Here is a 16,036-nt window from a genome sequence, read left to right as displayed (position 1 = left end):
GAACTGTCAGAACCACTTCTGGCGGTTTCAAAGTCAACTCTTACAACCACCATGGAGGAAGGCCCAGAACCTGAGATCGTTTTCACAGCTTCCCTTGTCAGGAAAGGATTTAACCCACAAGAGTAAGAAATCCTCCACAGTGATTAAATCTTTAGGCCTGACTGGGAAAATTTTAAATTTACTATGCTGTGGATGTTTGTATAGTAGTTGTATTATATGATATACTGTGTATATAGTTGAGTTGCATTCTATATTGAGTTAGAGTTTGTAGCTAAACAGGGAGGATGTTGTGTATTTAATATTACAGTAACATTTATGTAATATTGTGAATAGATTGTATGATTAAGCAGTCTTTGTTATTTATAACAAGACTGTCCTGATGAAGAGTCTCAGCTCAAAATGTGGACCGTGTACTGTTTTCTATAGATGCTAAAAAGGCCTGAGTTCCTCTAGCATTTTGTGTGTATTATTTTGATTTCCAGCATCTGCAGATTTTCTGTTGTTTGTTGTTTATATAGTGCATTGTGGATTATCTGTAAAAGTACATAAATGGCATATGTCATCACGCATCCATGTGATACCTACGGTCTCGCTTAAAGTAAAATCAGATTCGCATCTCTCGGCTCTCTTGTTTTCCTTTCAATTAGTTTAATGTTTTGGACTTACAAAACTTAACACAGGTGCAGTTTTTATTATTTTTATTTCTTATTATTACTTACATCCTCAGTGGCTGTGCAAGGGCACTTGGTGAGGGACGGTACAGGTGGAGGCATGATCAGGTGAAGACCATCCTGAAGCCGTCAGCGCAGGAGTTGAGTGGGCAAAGCGGTCCCGACCCTCCAAGCAGACCATTGCCTTTGTCAGAGCTGGGGAGCAGCCAATACCTGCCAAAAGAACATCTGCAGGCATTCTGAGCTCTGCAAGGGACTGGCAGCTGTTGGTGGACCTCGAAGGGCAGCTGAAGTTCCCCAACCATATCGCAGCCACCACCCTGCAACCAGACATTGTCCTAGTGTCTGAGTCAACTAAGCAAGTGGTGCTGCTGGAGCTAACAGTCCCATGGGAAGATAGCTTAAAAGAGGCCTTCGAAAGGAAGCTCTCCAAGTACGCAGGACTGGTCAGCAACTGTCAGCAGGCTGGATGGAGAGCGAGGTGTCTCCCAGTGGAGGTTGGTTGTAGGGGATTCGTAGCCCATTCTTTAGTTAGAGCCTTCAGCATTTTGGGCATCGAGGGAGAGAGGAAGAGGAGAGCCATCCGCAGTACCACCGATGCGGCAGAGAGGGCCTCAAGATGGCTGTGGCTCAAAAGAGGGGAGCCATGGAGTCATAAATAGCTAGCCATCTGGACACAAGCTGTGGTCTGATCAGCCCCGGCTGGGTCACCTGGAGGAGGTTGTAAGATGTTGAAAGACCCGAAACACCCGACGATTCCAGGAACATCACTGAAGATGTGTCCAGAAGCGTCAATAGATGTATGTACACAGCTAGTCAGCACTACTGCTGACACAAAACAAATTTCATGACATAAATCAATGACGATAAATCTGATTCCGAAGAATGCAGGCGATAGATGATCGATTTATTTTGTTTGTATATGTAACAAGAATGGACTATTAAATTATATTGCTTTTTGAACCTAATTTTCATTTACCATGCTTGGAGTTACTGTCTTCACAGACTCTTGAAATATTTTTTGACAAACATTTGCTCATTAAATTATTCTCTTCGACATAGTAATATACTTTTTTAAGTGAAGTATTAACACCTGTAAAACACATGCAACATGAGTTAATCTTCCTTGTGTTTTTTTTTAGAATTGCTTTAGAGTAGAGAAATCAATTTTATAATTTTTAATTTTATCAATTGAACACCTTAAATCTTGGCATCATCAGAAAGTTGGTTCACATTTTAATGTGTTCTGTGGCTTGATTATGCAGATGAGTTTAAGCGTGCTGTATATGTGGCAACAGGCCTCAAGCTTTCTTCACATTTGGTGAACACAGTCTTCAAAATCTTTGATGTAGACAAAGATGACCAACTAAGTTACAAGGAGTTCATTGGTGTTATGAAAGATCGGCTGCACAGAGGATTTAGGGTGAGCATATATAGTTTTACTAAAGATTATTGCTAAATTGCTTTAAAAGTATATTTACTTATCTTTACAGCTTAATAGGTGATGATTACCTTGGTATCATCCAATCAGAAAAAAACATATTACATCTTTAATGCAATTGAACACAATTGGAATGCTAAGCACGTGTAACTGAAGTAAACAGTAGCACTTCTGGATTATCCCTGTGTTATCTCAAACCTCTATTTAATGTTTAAACTTTCAAGGATACTTTTATAAGATCTTGTCATAGTGAGTAACTATTTTTTTAAATCCTTCATCCATTGAAAATGTGGTCAGTTTAAGTAAGTGCACCATCTGTTGTTTACATACTTATGCATACAAGGATTCAAAATTGCTCTTGAATTTTTTTTATTACCCAGTCTGATAGTCACATTATTACAAAACTATGATTTATAGCTTCATCTAACTCCTGTTTCTCAATTTTTAAAGAGTAAACTACATATTAACACATCTGCATAACACTTTTTAAAGGAATACAAAGGTGTGCTTTTTCATCAGTTGAAGTATATTTAAAACAGACTCTATTTCTTAACAGCTTAAAAAATAAATTACTCCCTAATTTTGACAATTGTATCCAATTAGTCCTTTGAATCATAAATCCAAAGTAGCATCAGTTTTCATTTAGACCTTTTCAAAGGATCAACTAGTCCTCTGATAATACAATTGCTTTCACGTCTGTGTTCCATGTTTTTTCCCTCATTACCAATTTCTTTAATTCCCTTTATCTTTCTTTGTGCTTGAGTCCGAACTGATTGTAGTATGTGTTCTGCAATAGTTTGCAATTATAATGTGACCTTCAAGTAGAAATGGCAATGATACTATACAAAGAGGGAGAAAACAAATAAGGAACAAGATGATTAACAATAGAAAGAATGATAATCTGATGATTAGTCAATTGTTTTTGAAAGTGGAGGAGAGCACTTGTTCCAAAGTACTTTTTAAAAGCGATGCTGTCATGCTATCAGAAATGAGCAAAAGAGAGCAGCTGCACAAATGGAGAGGAATAAATGCTTGCTGTGTTTTTAGAAGCAACAATAGGTCTGTGGCAGACACGATCTGACTGGCTCTTCACACAGCCTTCGATCACCTGGACAATACAAACACCTAAGTCAGGATGCTGTTTGTTGACTATAGCTCAGCATTTATAACACCATCATTCCCACAATCCTGATCGATAAGTTACTGAACCTGGGTCTCTATACCTCCCTCTGCAATTGGATCCTTGACTTCCTAACTGGAAGTCCACAATCTGTGTGGATTGGTGATAATATCTCCTCCTCTCTGACGAACAACACTAGCACATGTCAGGGATGTATGCTTAGCCTTCTGCTCTACTCTGTCTATACCCATGACTGTATGGCTAGGTATAGCTCAAGTACCATCTATAAATTTGCTGATGATACAACTTTTGTTGGTAGAATCTCAGATGGAGATGAGAGGGTGTACAGGATCAAGATATGCCAGCTAGTTGAGTAGTGTCACAGCAACAACCTTGCACTCAATGTCAGTAAGACGAAAGAGCCAAATGTGGACTTCAGGAAGATTAAGACAAGGGAACACAAACCAACCTCTGGCTAAAGAAATTTCTCCACATCTCTGTTTGAATGGACACCCCTCTATCCTGGGGCTTTGCCCTCTTGTCCTAGACTCCCCCACCATGGAAAACATCCTTTCCACATGTACCATGTCTAGGCCTTACAACATTTGGATGGTTTCAATGAGATCACCCTATCCTTCTAAATTCCAACAAGTAGACCCAGGGCTTTCACATGTTCCTTCTACGATGACCCTTTCATTCCTGGAATAGTCGATGTAAACCTCCTCTGAACCCTCTCCAATGCCAGCACATCTTTCCTTAGATAGGGAGCCCAAAGCTGTTCACAATACTCAAGGTGAGGACTCACCACTGCCTTATAAAACTTCAGGATCACATCCCTGCTCTTGTATTCTAGACCCCTTAAAATGAATGCTAACATTGCATTTGCCTTCCTCACCACTGACTCTACCGGCAAGTTAACCTTCAGGTTGTTCTGCACAAGGATTCCCAAGTCCCTTTGCATTTCAGATTTTTGGATTTTCTCCCCATTTAAGAAATAGTCCGCACATTTATTTCTGTGCATGACCATGCATTTTCCAACATTGTAGTTCATTTGCCAGTTTTTTGTTGATTCTCCTAATCTGTCCAAGTCCTTTGGCAGCTTACCTGTTTCCCCAACACTTCCTACCCCCCCACCAATCTTTGTATCATCTGCAAACTTGGTAACAAAGCCATATATTCCATCATCTAAATCATTGATATACAGTGTAAAAAAAAGCAGTCCCAACATCGACCCCTGCGGAACACCACTAGTCACTGGCAGCCAACTAGAAAAGGATCTTTTTAATCCCACTCCCTGCCTCCTACTAATCAGCCGATACTCTAACCACGCCATTAACTTTCCTGTAATATCATTGGCTCTTATCTTGGTAAGTAGCCTCATGTGACTTGTCAGAATCCTTCTGAAAGTCCAAATATACAACATCCACTGCATTCCTTTATCTATCGTACTTGATGTTGTTAAGACCGCGGACAAAGGAAGCAAAAGATGGAGCATGGTAGAACTAATGAGTTGTGTATTCTTTAGTGCAACATGTATGAAAGACAGATTGACTCAGGGCCAAGGATCAACACATAGAATTATGATATTGTAGTCATTAGTGAGATTTGGTTTCAGGAGGGGCAGGACTGACAGCTCAATATTCCAGGGTTCCGTTGTTTTAGACGTAATAGGTTGGGAGAGATTAAGAGGGGGAATGGTATTACTGATCAGGGAAGATGTCATGGCAGTGTTCAATCAGGAGGACAGACTGGGGAACTCGTTTAGTGAGAAGTTATGGGTAAAACTGAGGAATAAGAAAGGTATGACTATGTTAATGGGGCCATATTATACACTACCCAACAGTCTGCAGAATTTAGAGAAACAAATTCTGACTGCTACAAGAGACATAAGTTTGTTATTGCAAGTGCTTTTCACTTTACACATATTGACTTGACGTCCCATACTGTAAAAAGGACTAGTTGGGATAGAGTTTGTCAGATGTGTTCAGGAAAGCTTCCTTAATCAGTACATAGAAGTTCCAATGAGAGAATGTACAATACTAGATCTCCTATTAGGGACTGAGACAGGGCAGGTAACAGAAGTTTGTGCAGGGGAACACTTTGCATCTAGTGATGATAATGCCATTAGTTTCAAAAGGATAGATCTGGTTCTCAGGTTGAGGTTCTAAATTGGAGAAATGCCAATTTTGATGGTATCAGAAAGATCTGGCAAGTGTGGATTGGGACAAGCTGTTTTCTGGCAAAGATGTAAGTGGGAGGTCTTCAAAAGTGAAATTTTGAGAGTAAAAAAATGTATGTGCCTGTCAGAATAAATTGCCATGACAACAGGTTCAGAGAATCTTAGTTTTCAAGTGATATTGAGGCCCTGGTTAAGAAAAAAATGAGGTGCATAGCAGGCACAGTCAGGTAGGAACAAATGAGGTACTTGAAGAGTGTAAGAAATGCAAGAGAACACTTAAGAAAGACGTCAGGAGGGCTGAAAGAAGGCATGAGGTTGCTTGAGCAGACATGGTGAAGGAGAATTCCAAGGGCTTCTACAGATGTATTGCGAGCAAAAGGATGCAAGGGACAAAATTGGTCCTCTGGACGATCAGAATGCTAATCTATGCATGGAGCTATAAGAGATGGGGACATCCTAAATGGATTTTTTGCATCTGTACTTACTCAAGAGATGGACCGAGTCCATAGAAGTGAGGCAAAACAACAGCGAGGTCATGGGTCCTATACAGATTACAGAGAAGGAGGTGTTTGCTGTCTTGAGAGAAATCAAAGTGGCAACTCCCTAAGGCCTGACAAAGTGTTCCCTTGAACCCTGTGGCAGGCAAGTTCAGAAACTGCAGGGGTCAGAGTAGGGATATTTAAATCATCCTTAGTGACAGGTAAGGTACTGGAGGATAGTTAATGTTGTTCAGCTGTTTAAAAAAGGCTCTAAGAATAAACCAGGAAATTATAGGCCTTACATCAAATCTGGGAAAGTTACTGGAACGTTTTCTAAAAGAGTGGATATATGAGTATTTGGATAGGCAGGGATTGATTGGGGATAGTCAGCATGACTTTGTGCATGGTAGGTCATTGCTAACCAGTCTTAGAGCTTTTCAAATATGTTACCAGGAAAGTTGATGAAGGCAAGGCAGTGGACATAGTCTCCATGAACTTCAGCAAGGTATTTGACAAGGTCCTGCATGGGAGGTTAGCCAAGAAGGTTCAGTCACTTGGCATTCAGGATGAGATAGTAACTTGGATTAGACATAGACTTTGTGGGAAAAGCCAGAGAGTGATAGTAGTTGGTTGCCTCTGACTGGAGGCCTGTGACTAGTGGAGTGCCATAGGGATCAGTGCTGGATCTGTTGTTTGTCATCCATCTCAATGAACTGAATGATAATATGGTTAACTAGATCCAGGACAGGTCCTCTGAAATGATAACACTGAGGAATTTAAAGTTGATGCCCCTGTCCACCTCTGATCCCTCAATGTGGACTGGCTGATAGACCTCTGGTTTCCTCCTCTTGAAGTCAAAATCAACTCCTTGGTCTTGCTGACATTGAGTGAAAGGGGTTTGTTGTAGCACCACTTAGCCAGATTTTCAGTCTATCTCCTTTATGCTGATTTGTCGCCACCTTTGATTTGGCCAATGACTGTGTTGTCATCAGCAAACTTAAATATGGCATTGGAGCTGTGTTTAGCCTCACAGTCATAAGTATAGGGCAAGTAAGCACATTGCTTCTGGTGCACTTATGCTGATGGAGATTGTGGAGATGTTGCCAATCCAAACTGACTGAGACTTCAAAGTGAGGAAATTGGGGATCCAGTTGCACGAAGAGTTTGAGGTCTAGAAGCCTATCAATTAGTTTTGAAGGGCTTATAGAATTGAATGCCAAACTGTAGTCAGTGAAGAGCACCCTGATGTAGGTATCTCCGTTGTCCAGATGTTCCAAGGTTAAGTGAAGAGCCAATGCAATAGCATCTGCTGTTGACCTGTTGTGATGATAGGCAAATAGGAGCAGATTTAATTCTCCTCAGGCTGGGGTTGATGTATTTCATCCCCAACCTCAAACCACTTCATCACAGTGGTTGTAAATGCTACTGGACCATAGTCATTGAAGCGGACTACCATGTTCCTCTTAAGTGCAGGTATAATTGAAGCCTGCTTGAAGCAGGTGGGTATCTCACACTGCCAAAGTGAGAGGATTAGGATATTGGTGAACACTCTAGCCACTTGATCAGTGCAGGTTTTAAGTACTTGACCATCTGGGCCAGATGCTTTTTGTGGGTTCACCCTCCGGAAGGATGCTCTCAGGTTGGCCTCAGAAGATCAGAGACTGAAATCACAGGGTCATCGGGGGCCTGTGGGAATTTGTGAAGGTTCCTCCATGTTTTGACAGTCAAAGGAAGCATAAAAGACATTGATCTCATTTGGGAGCGAAACCTTGTTGTCACCTATGTCGGTTCCTTTCACTTTGTAGGCCCTTCCACAGCTGTTGAGCATCATTCAGTGATTCAAGTTTAGTCCTGATTTGCCTCTATATATGAGATGGCTTTCCAGAGATTGAACTTGGACCACTGATATGGCTCTCAGCAGATTGCAGATCTCATCCAGGGCTTCTGGTTCTGAAAGTCTGAATGATTTACTGCCCTACCTTAATCTATCACCTTAATTACTCCATCAAAATATTCAAAAATATTTGTCAGACACACCCCTCACACACAAAATCAAAGCGGAACAAGTGCTACACATGCCCTTACACTTCCTCCCTTACCACCATTCAGGGCCCCAAACAGTCCTTCCAGGTGAGGCAACACTTCACCTGTGAGTCGACTGGGGTGATATACTGCATCTGGTGCTCCCGATGTGGCCTTTTATATATTGGTGAGACCCGACGCAGACTGGGAGACCGTCTTGCTGAACATCTACGCTCTGTCCGCCAGAGAAAGCGGGATCTCCCAGTGGCCACACATTTTAATTCCACATCCCATTCCCATTCTGACATGTCTATCCACGGCCTCCTCTACTGTAAAGATGAAGCCACACTCAGGTTGGAGGAACAACACCTTATATTCCGTCTGGGTAGCCTCCAACCTGATGGCATGAACATCGACTTCTCTAACTTCCGCTAAGGCCCCACCTCCCCCTCGTACCCCATCTGTTACTTATTTTTATGCACACCTTCTTTCTCTCACTCTCTTTTTTCTCCCTCTGTCCCTCTGAATATACCTCTTGCCCATCCTCTGGGTCCCCCCCCCCTTGTCTTTCTTCCCGGACCTCCTGTCCCATGATCCTCTCGTATCCCCTTTTGCCTATCACCTGTCCAGCTCTTGGCTCTATCCCTCCCCCTCCTGTCTTCTCCTATCATTTTGGATCTCCCTCTCCCCCTCCCCCTCCAACTTTCAAATCCCTTACTCACTCTTCCTTCAGTTAGTCCTGACGAAGGGTCTCGGCCTGAAACGTCGACTGCACCTCTTCCTACAGATGCTGCTTGGCCTGCTGTGTTCACCAGCAACTTTGATGTGTGTTGCTTGAATTTCCAGCATCTGCAGAATTCCTGTTGTTTCCAATTAGTCCTGATGACGTTTTGACTGCTGAATTGATGATAGATCTAGTCACTCAAAATTCCCTCTAAAAACACTCCTACAACTCATAGTCCCTGGCCAGTCTTTGCTAACAATTTTAGCCACCCTTCAGTCTTCTGAAATTTCACCAGTGATTAATGATGAAACAAATTAATCACTACAAGGGCCTCTGTAATTTCTTCACTGGCCTTCCATGAGGTTTGACATGCACTTTGTCTGGCCCTGGGGATTTGCTAACACGACTGTGCAGCCAGATTCAAGGAGAACCTGATCATTAAATTTGCAAATGATACCACAGTGGTGCAGCTCATCAGCAAAAGTGATGTAACTACGTACAGGGAGGAGGTCAAACACCTAGAGAGCTGGTGCAGGGTTAACAACTTGATGCTTAATGTCACCAAAACCAAGGAGATGATCGTCAATTTCAGACGGTCTCAGCCTGAGCACACACCCCTCAGCATCAGCGGCTCCACAGCAGAGACAGTGGAAAACATCAAGTTCCTTGGGGTGCAGATCTCAGACAATCTCACCTGGTCCAGGAACACCACTGGGATTGTGAAACGGGCCCAGCAGAGATTGCACTTCCTGAGCTTAAACAAGCATCACTCCCCACTAACATCTTAACTACATTCTACAGAGGCGTGGTTGAGAGTGTGCTGACCTTTTGCATCACAGCCTGGTACTCCAGCTGCAGTGCTGTTGACAAAAAAGCCTTGCGGAGGGTGGTTAGGGGAGCAGAGAAGGTTATTGGGGTCTCCCTACCTTCTGTTCAAGACCTCTTTCAGAGTCGATGCCTCCAGAAGACACGGTACATCATTAAAGACCCCTCACACCCTCTCCATGAACTGTTCGTTCTTCTGCCATCAGGCAAACGTTACAGGAGCAACAAAACTAAAACCACAAGGCTACTAAACAGCTTCCTCCCACAGACAGTCAGACTGCTAAATAGCTGCTCCACCTGACTCTGCTTTGGACACTTTTAACTTGCACTGGACACTTATAACCTGATTTTAACTGACATGTGGCTGTTATGTTTTACTATTTATTGTTATGTTTATCATTTAGTGTTGCGTTTGTTATGTTATGATTGCACTGCCCCTGAGAAACGCTGTCTCATTCTGCCCTGCAGAGCTGATGTATGGTTAGAATGACAATAAAGTTTTTTGAATCTTTGAATCTTTGAATCTTACTTCCTTACTTGTAATATGTTTCAAGATGTTATTATTTATTGCCATCATTTCTTTGGCATCCCATGATATTTTTCTCTGTAAACATGAGAAGTAGACATAAAAAAATCCTCTTGGATATCTCCTGCAGCTCGAAATATTGGTGGCCCTGATAGTCTTTAAGACTACCTTGTCTCTCTTTGTCACCCTTTTACTGTTAATGTAACTGGAAAACGTCTTGGGATTATCATTAACTCTGCTGGCCAAATCTCTGGAAACCATCTTTTTGCCCTCCTGCTTTCCCTCTTAAGCCTACTCTGAAATTTTTAAACCTGCCAAGTGATTCATTTGTACTCAGTTGCCTAAAAGCAATGTATGCTTCCTTCTTTTTCCTAACCAGAGCCTCGATATTTCCCAACAGCCAGTGTTCCCGGAACTTGTTATGTCTACCCTTCCCCTTAATAAGAACATGCCGAACATTGTGGGTATGCTGTGTTGGCGCAGGAATGTATAGCGCTTGAAGTATGCGCACAGCACACTCTCAGGTCTGTTGGTTGTTAATGCAAACAATGCTTTTCACTGTATGTTTCATTGTACATGTGATAAGTAATCATCTATCTTGTGTGTTTTAGTTTCATTCATTCAGGTAATTGGGTACTATTCTATGCCCCTGGCATGCATATTGTAAAGGATACAAAGGCTTCAGAGAGAATTGGGGGGTAAATTGATAGCTGCAGGATATCCAACCTCTTACCATCTCTTGTAACTTGATGTTTATGCTGGTCCAGTTAAGATTCTGCATATTGTTAATGCCCAGGATATTGATGGTGGGAACTTAGTTAAATATCAAGAATAAATTGTTAAATTCTGTCTTATTGATGATGGTCAATATCTGCCATTTGTGTGACATAAATGTAATTACCATTAGTGAGCCCAGAATATTGTCTAGATCTTCTTCAATGTGAAGATAGCACTCTGGTGTCAGTTATGCCTGGTGTCTTGGAAAGGAAAGAGGTAATTGGTGATATTGAGGTCAGATGAGCTTCTTCCTTCCTATTCTTCCATCCTCTGCTGCACACCCAAATAGTAGCAAAGTCAAGAATCAGTCAGTGAATCATCCAGATCAGTTTCTGTATCCTTCCTACTTATGTACTTCATCCAAAGTGGTTTTCAACACAGAGCTGAAGGATGGCAATGGGCAGTGATCATTTCTAACCATGTTATGAGACTTCATGAAATCTAGGGACATTGTGATAGTTCTCAGGCAATGTGACTGGTGAAATCTGTCCTTCTAATAAAACATAATACTGGCAGGGATGACGCCTGAGCAGAGATGGCTGAAGTTTATGGGAATAATTTACAAGGCACAAGACAGATATGTCTCACAGAAGAAGTTGTTCTCAAATGACAGGGGTGGACAACCATGGCTGCAAGGAAAGTTAAGGACTGCATAAAAGCCAAGGAAAGAGCATATAAGATAGCATAAGTGAGTGGGGTTGGATGATTGGAAACTTTTAAAATCCGACAAAAGGCAACTAAAAAGCTATAAGAAGGGAAAAGTTGAAATATGAGGGCAACTGGCCAATAGTATAAAGCAGGATAATAAAAGCTAAGCAACACACATCGAAGTTGCTGGTGAACGCAGCAGGCCAGGCAGCATCTCTAGGAGGAGGTACGGTCGACGTTTCAGGCCGAGACCCTTCGTCAAGACTAACTGAAGGAAGAGCTAGTAAGAGATTTGAAAGTGGAAGGGGGAGGGGGAGATCCAAAATGATTGGAGAGGACAGGAGGGGGAGGGATGGAGCCAAGAGCTGGACAGTTGATTGGCAAAAGGGATATAAGAGGATCATAGGACAGGAGGCCCAGGGAGAAGGAAAAGGGGGAGGGGGGAACCCAGAGGATGGGCAAGGGGTATAGTCAGAGGGACAGAGGGAGAAAAAGGAGAGAGAGAGAGAAAGAATGTGTGTATATAAATAAATAACGGATGGGGTATGAGGGGGAGGTGGGGCATTAGCGGAAGTTAGAGAAGTCAATGTTCATGCCATCAGGTTGGAAGCTACCCAGATGGAATATAAGGCGTTGTTCCTCCAACCTGAGTGTGGCTTCATCCTTACAGTCGAGGAGGCCGTGGATAGACACGTCAGAATGGGAATGGGATGCGGAATTAAAATGTGTGGCCACTGGGAGATCCTGCTTTCTCTGGCGGACAGAGGGTAGGTGTTCAGCAAACGATCTCCCAGTCTGCGTCAGGTCTCGCCAATATATAGAAGGCCACATCGGGAGCTCTGGACGCAGTATATCACCCCAGCCGACTCACAAGTGAAGTGTCAACTCACCTGGAATGGGGCCCTGAATGGTGGTAAGGGAGGAAGTGTAAGGGCATGTGCAAAAGCTAATTTCAGTTATATAAAGAGTAAAAGGGAGGTGAGAGTTGATATTGGACCACTGGAACATGATACTAGTGAGGTAGTAATGGGGGACAATGAAATGGCAGATGAACTTAATAGGTACTTTGCATCATTCTTCACTGTGGAAGACACTAGCAGTGTGCCAGAGGTCTGTGAGTGTCAGAAAGCTATTACAAAGGAAAAAGTGCTGGGTGAACTCAAAGGTCTTAAGGTGAATAAGGCACCTGGACCAAATGGACTACATTCCAGAGTCCTGAGAGAGGTTGCTGAAGAGATAATGGATATATTGGTCATGATCTTTCAAAATCACTTGATTCTAGCATGGACCCGGAGAAATGGAAAATTGCAAATATCACTCCACTCTTTAAGAAGGGAGGAAGGCAAAAGAAATTATAGGCCAGTTAGCCTAACCTCAGTGGTTGGGAAAGTGTTGGAGTCGATTATTAAGGATGAGGTTTCAGGGTACTTGGAGACTAATGTTAAAATAAGTAAAAGTCAGCATGATTTCTATAAAGGGAAATGTTGCCTGTCAAGTCTGTTAGAGTTCCTCGAGGAAGTAACAAGCAGGTTGGACAAAGGAGAGGTAGTGGATGTCATTTACTTGGATTTTCAGAAGGCATTTGATAAGGTGTCACACATGAGGCTGCTTAACAAGATAAAATCCTATGGCATTACAAGAAAGATACTGGCATGGATAGAGGAATGGCTGATAGGCAGGAATCAGCGAGTGGAATAAATGGGGCCCTTTGGCTGCCTGCGCTAGTGGTGCTCCTCAGGGGTCAGTATCAGGACTGCTACTTTTCACATTGTCAATGATTTAGATAATGGAATTTAAAAATGCAAACACAAGGAATTCTGCAGATGCTGGAAATTCAAGCAACACACATCAAAGTTTCTGGTGAACGCAGCAGGCCAGGCAGCATCTAGTGTTAGTCCTGACGAAGGGTCTCGGCCCGAAACGTCGCCTGTACCTCCTCCTAGAGATGCTGCCTGGCCTGCTGCGTTCACCAGCAACTTTGATGTGTGTTGCTAGATAATAGATTTGATGGCTTCGTGGCAAAGTTTGCAGATGAAACGAAGATACGTGGAGGGGTAGGTAGTGCTGAGGAAGCAATGCCACTGCATCAGGACTTTAAAAAATTGGAAGAATGGGCAAAAAAGTGGCAGATGGACTACAGTGAATGATAATGCATTTTAGTAAAAGGAACAAAATAGTGCAGACTATTATCTATATTGGGAGAAGGTTCAAACATCAAAGGTGCAGAGGGACTTAGGCATCCTCGTGCAAGACTCCCAGAAGGTTAATTTACAGGTTGAGTCTATGGTAAAGAAGGCAAATGCAATGTTGCTATTTATTTCAAGGGGAATAGAATATAAAAGCAAGGAGATAATGCTGAGCATTTATAAGACACTAGTCAGGCCACACTTGGAGTATTGTCAACAGTTTTGGGCCCCGTATCTCAGAAAGGGTGTGTTGTCATTGGAGAGAGTCCAGAGGAGTTTCACAAGGACGATTCCAGAAATGAAGGGGTTATCATATGAGAAGCGTTTAGCAGCTTTGGGTAATGTGGGGGGATCTCATTGAAACCTACTGAACATTGAAAGCAACACACATCAAAGTTGCTGGTGAACGCAGCAGGCCAGGCAGCATCTCTAGGAAGAGGTACAGTCGACGTTTCAGGCCGAGACCCTTCGTCAGGACTAACTGAAGGAAGAGTTAGTAAGAGATTTGAAAGTGGGAAGGGGAGGGGGAGATCCAAAATGATAGGAGAAGACAGGAGGGGGAGGGATGGAGCCAAGAGCTGGACAGGTGATTGGCAAAGGGGATATGAGAGGATCATGGGACAGGAGGTCCGGAGAGAAAGACAAGGGGCGGGGGGAACCAGAGGATGGGCAAGGGGTATAGTCAGAGGGACAGAGGGAGAAAAAGGAGAGTGAGAGAAAGAATGTGTGTATAAAAATAAATAACGGATGAGGTATGAGGGGGAGGTGGGGCATTAGCAGAAGTTAGAGAAGTCGATGTTCATGCCATCAGGTTGGAGGCTACCCAGACGGAATATAAGGTGGTGTTCCTCCAACCTGAGTGTGGCTTCATCTTTACAGTAGAGGAGGCCGTGGATAGACATGTCAAAATGGGAATGGGTGTGGAATTAAAATGTGTGGCCACTGGGAGATCCTGCTTTCTCTGGCGGACAGAGCGTAGGTGTTCAGCAAAGCGGTCTCCCAGTCTGCATCGGGTCTCGCCAATATATGGAAGGCCACATCGGGAGCACCGGATGCAGTATATCACCCCAGCGGACTCACAGGTGAAGTGTTGCCTCACCTGGAAGGACTGTCTGGGGATATCCAGAACTAGAGAGCACAGCCTCAGTATTGAGGGGCTACCTTTTAGCACAGAGGTAAGGAGGAATTTTTTTAGCCAGAGAGTAGAGAATCCGTGGAATGCTCTGTCACTGACCATGGTGGAGGCCAAGCCTGTAGGTATATTTAAGGCGGTAATTGTTACTTTCCTGATCGGTCAGGGTATCAAAGGATCAGGTGAGAAGGCAGGTGTATTGAGTTGAGTGGGTTCCAGGATCAGCCATTGTGGAATAGTGGAGAAGACTCGATGGGCTGAAGGGCCTAATTCTGTTCCTATGTCTTATGGTCTTATAACATACTTAAGAACAGTAATTCATGAACCTGGAACACTGGTTGGAAGGTATGATTTTGTGACTATAGCTATTTAAGACATTTGCTTGTCTAAATTTTGGGAGATCTCTTCCGATTTATATTCCAGTTTCCATTGGGGAACATTGCATGCTTCACTGCGCTGAGAACAGCTTTGCTATTTTGGAATTCAGTGCCTCGCTCCACACTTGATGATCTGTTTTTTTTTCCTTCTTATTTGAATGCAATAGTTAGTCTCAGCTGAATAGTTTGGGAAATTCTATGTTGTTAGAAATCTATTATGTTCATTGGGGAATTTGGATTTGTGGTTTTAGATCATTTTAATTAAGTATTCTAGATGTTGAGATATTCAGGGCCAGAAATTAACATCATAAGTACTCCTGTAACTTTAATATCAAATCCACAGCACTGAGAATTAATATCAAAGTAATAGTACAGTTTTAATACTCACCATTAGTAATAAAAATGTGATAATATCTTCAAATATGGGCAGTTTTTATATACAAAACTAAATATTTCTGTTAAAAATGTGTTGCTCCCTATCATGCATGTAACTTGCAGCAGAAAATATTATGCATATGAAATAGGCAGTAAGTTCTAACTAACAGTGAGTATCATTTGCTGATGAGTTACATGAAGTTGTAGACCATTTTATCTGTAGGCATGAATAAAAATGGGTTCCAGAAACAAGTGGAGCAGGAATATGATGGATCCTTGAAATATGGAGATGATAGAAACAACTATACAGAAATATCCCAAAGCCAGATGTCATGTGGATTCAGAATCAGGTTTATTATCACCAGCATGTGACATGAAATTTGTTAACTTAGCAGTAGCAGTTCAATGCAATACATAATAGAGAACAGATAAATAAATAAATAACAGTATACGTATATTGGATAGATTAAAAATCATGCAAAACAGAAATAACATATTATTTAAAAAAGTGAGGTAGTGTTCACAGGTTCAATGTCCACTTAGGAAGCAGATGC

General features: G+C 42.4%; 1 protein-coding gene across 4 annotated transcripts in view; it reads left to right on the top strand.

Moving 5' to 3' along the window:
- The window catches only part of micu3a (mitochondrial calcium uptake family, member 3a), a 183,058-nt gene that overhangs the window by 155,891 nt on the left and 11,131 nt on the right, over nt 1-16,036 (top strand). For 3 of the 4 annotated variants that reach the window (XR_010017352.1, XM_063043058.1, XM_063043057.1), the window contains one exon: nt 1,937-2,094. The exons of the other annotated variant lie outside the window; for it this stretch is intronic. Coding sequence is in view for 2 of the 3 variants with exons in the window: in XM_063043058.1 (XP_062899128.1) it covers nt 1,937-2,094 (158 nt within the window). In the remaining variant the exon portion in view is untranslated. The remainder of the gene's footprint in view (nt 1-1,936; nt 2,095-16,036) is intronic. 4 annotated transcript variants of the gene reach the window in all.

The sequence above is a fragment of the Mobula hypostoma genome, chromosome 3, assembly GCF_963921235.1.
Source record: "Mobula hypostoma chromosome 3, sMobHyp1.1, whole genome shotgun sequence".
NCBI lineage: Eukaryota > Metazoa > Chordata > Chondrichthyes > Myliobatiformes > Myliobatidae > Mobula > Mobula hypostoma.
Note: the sequence above shows the minus strand (reverse complement) of the source record. Positions and strands in the feature narration are given on the sequence as shown.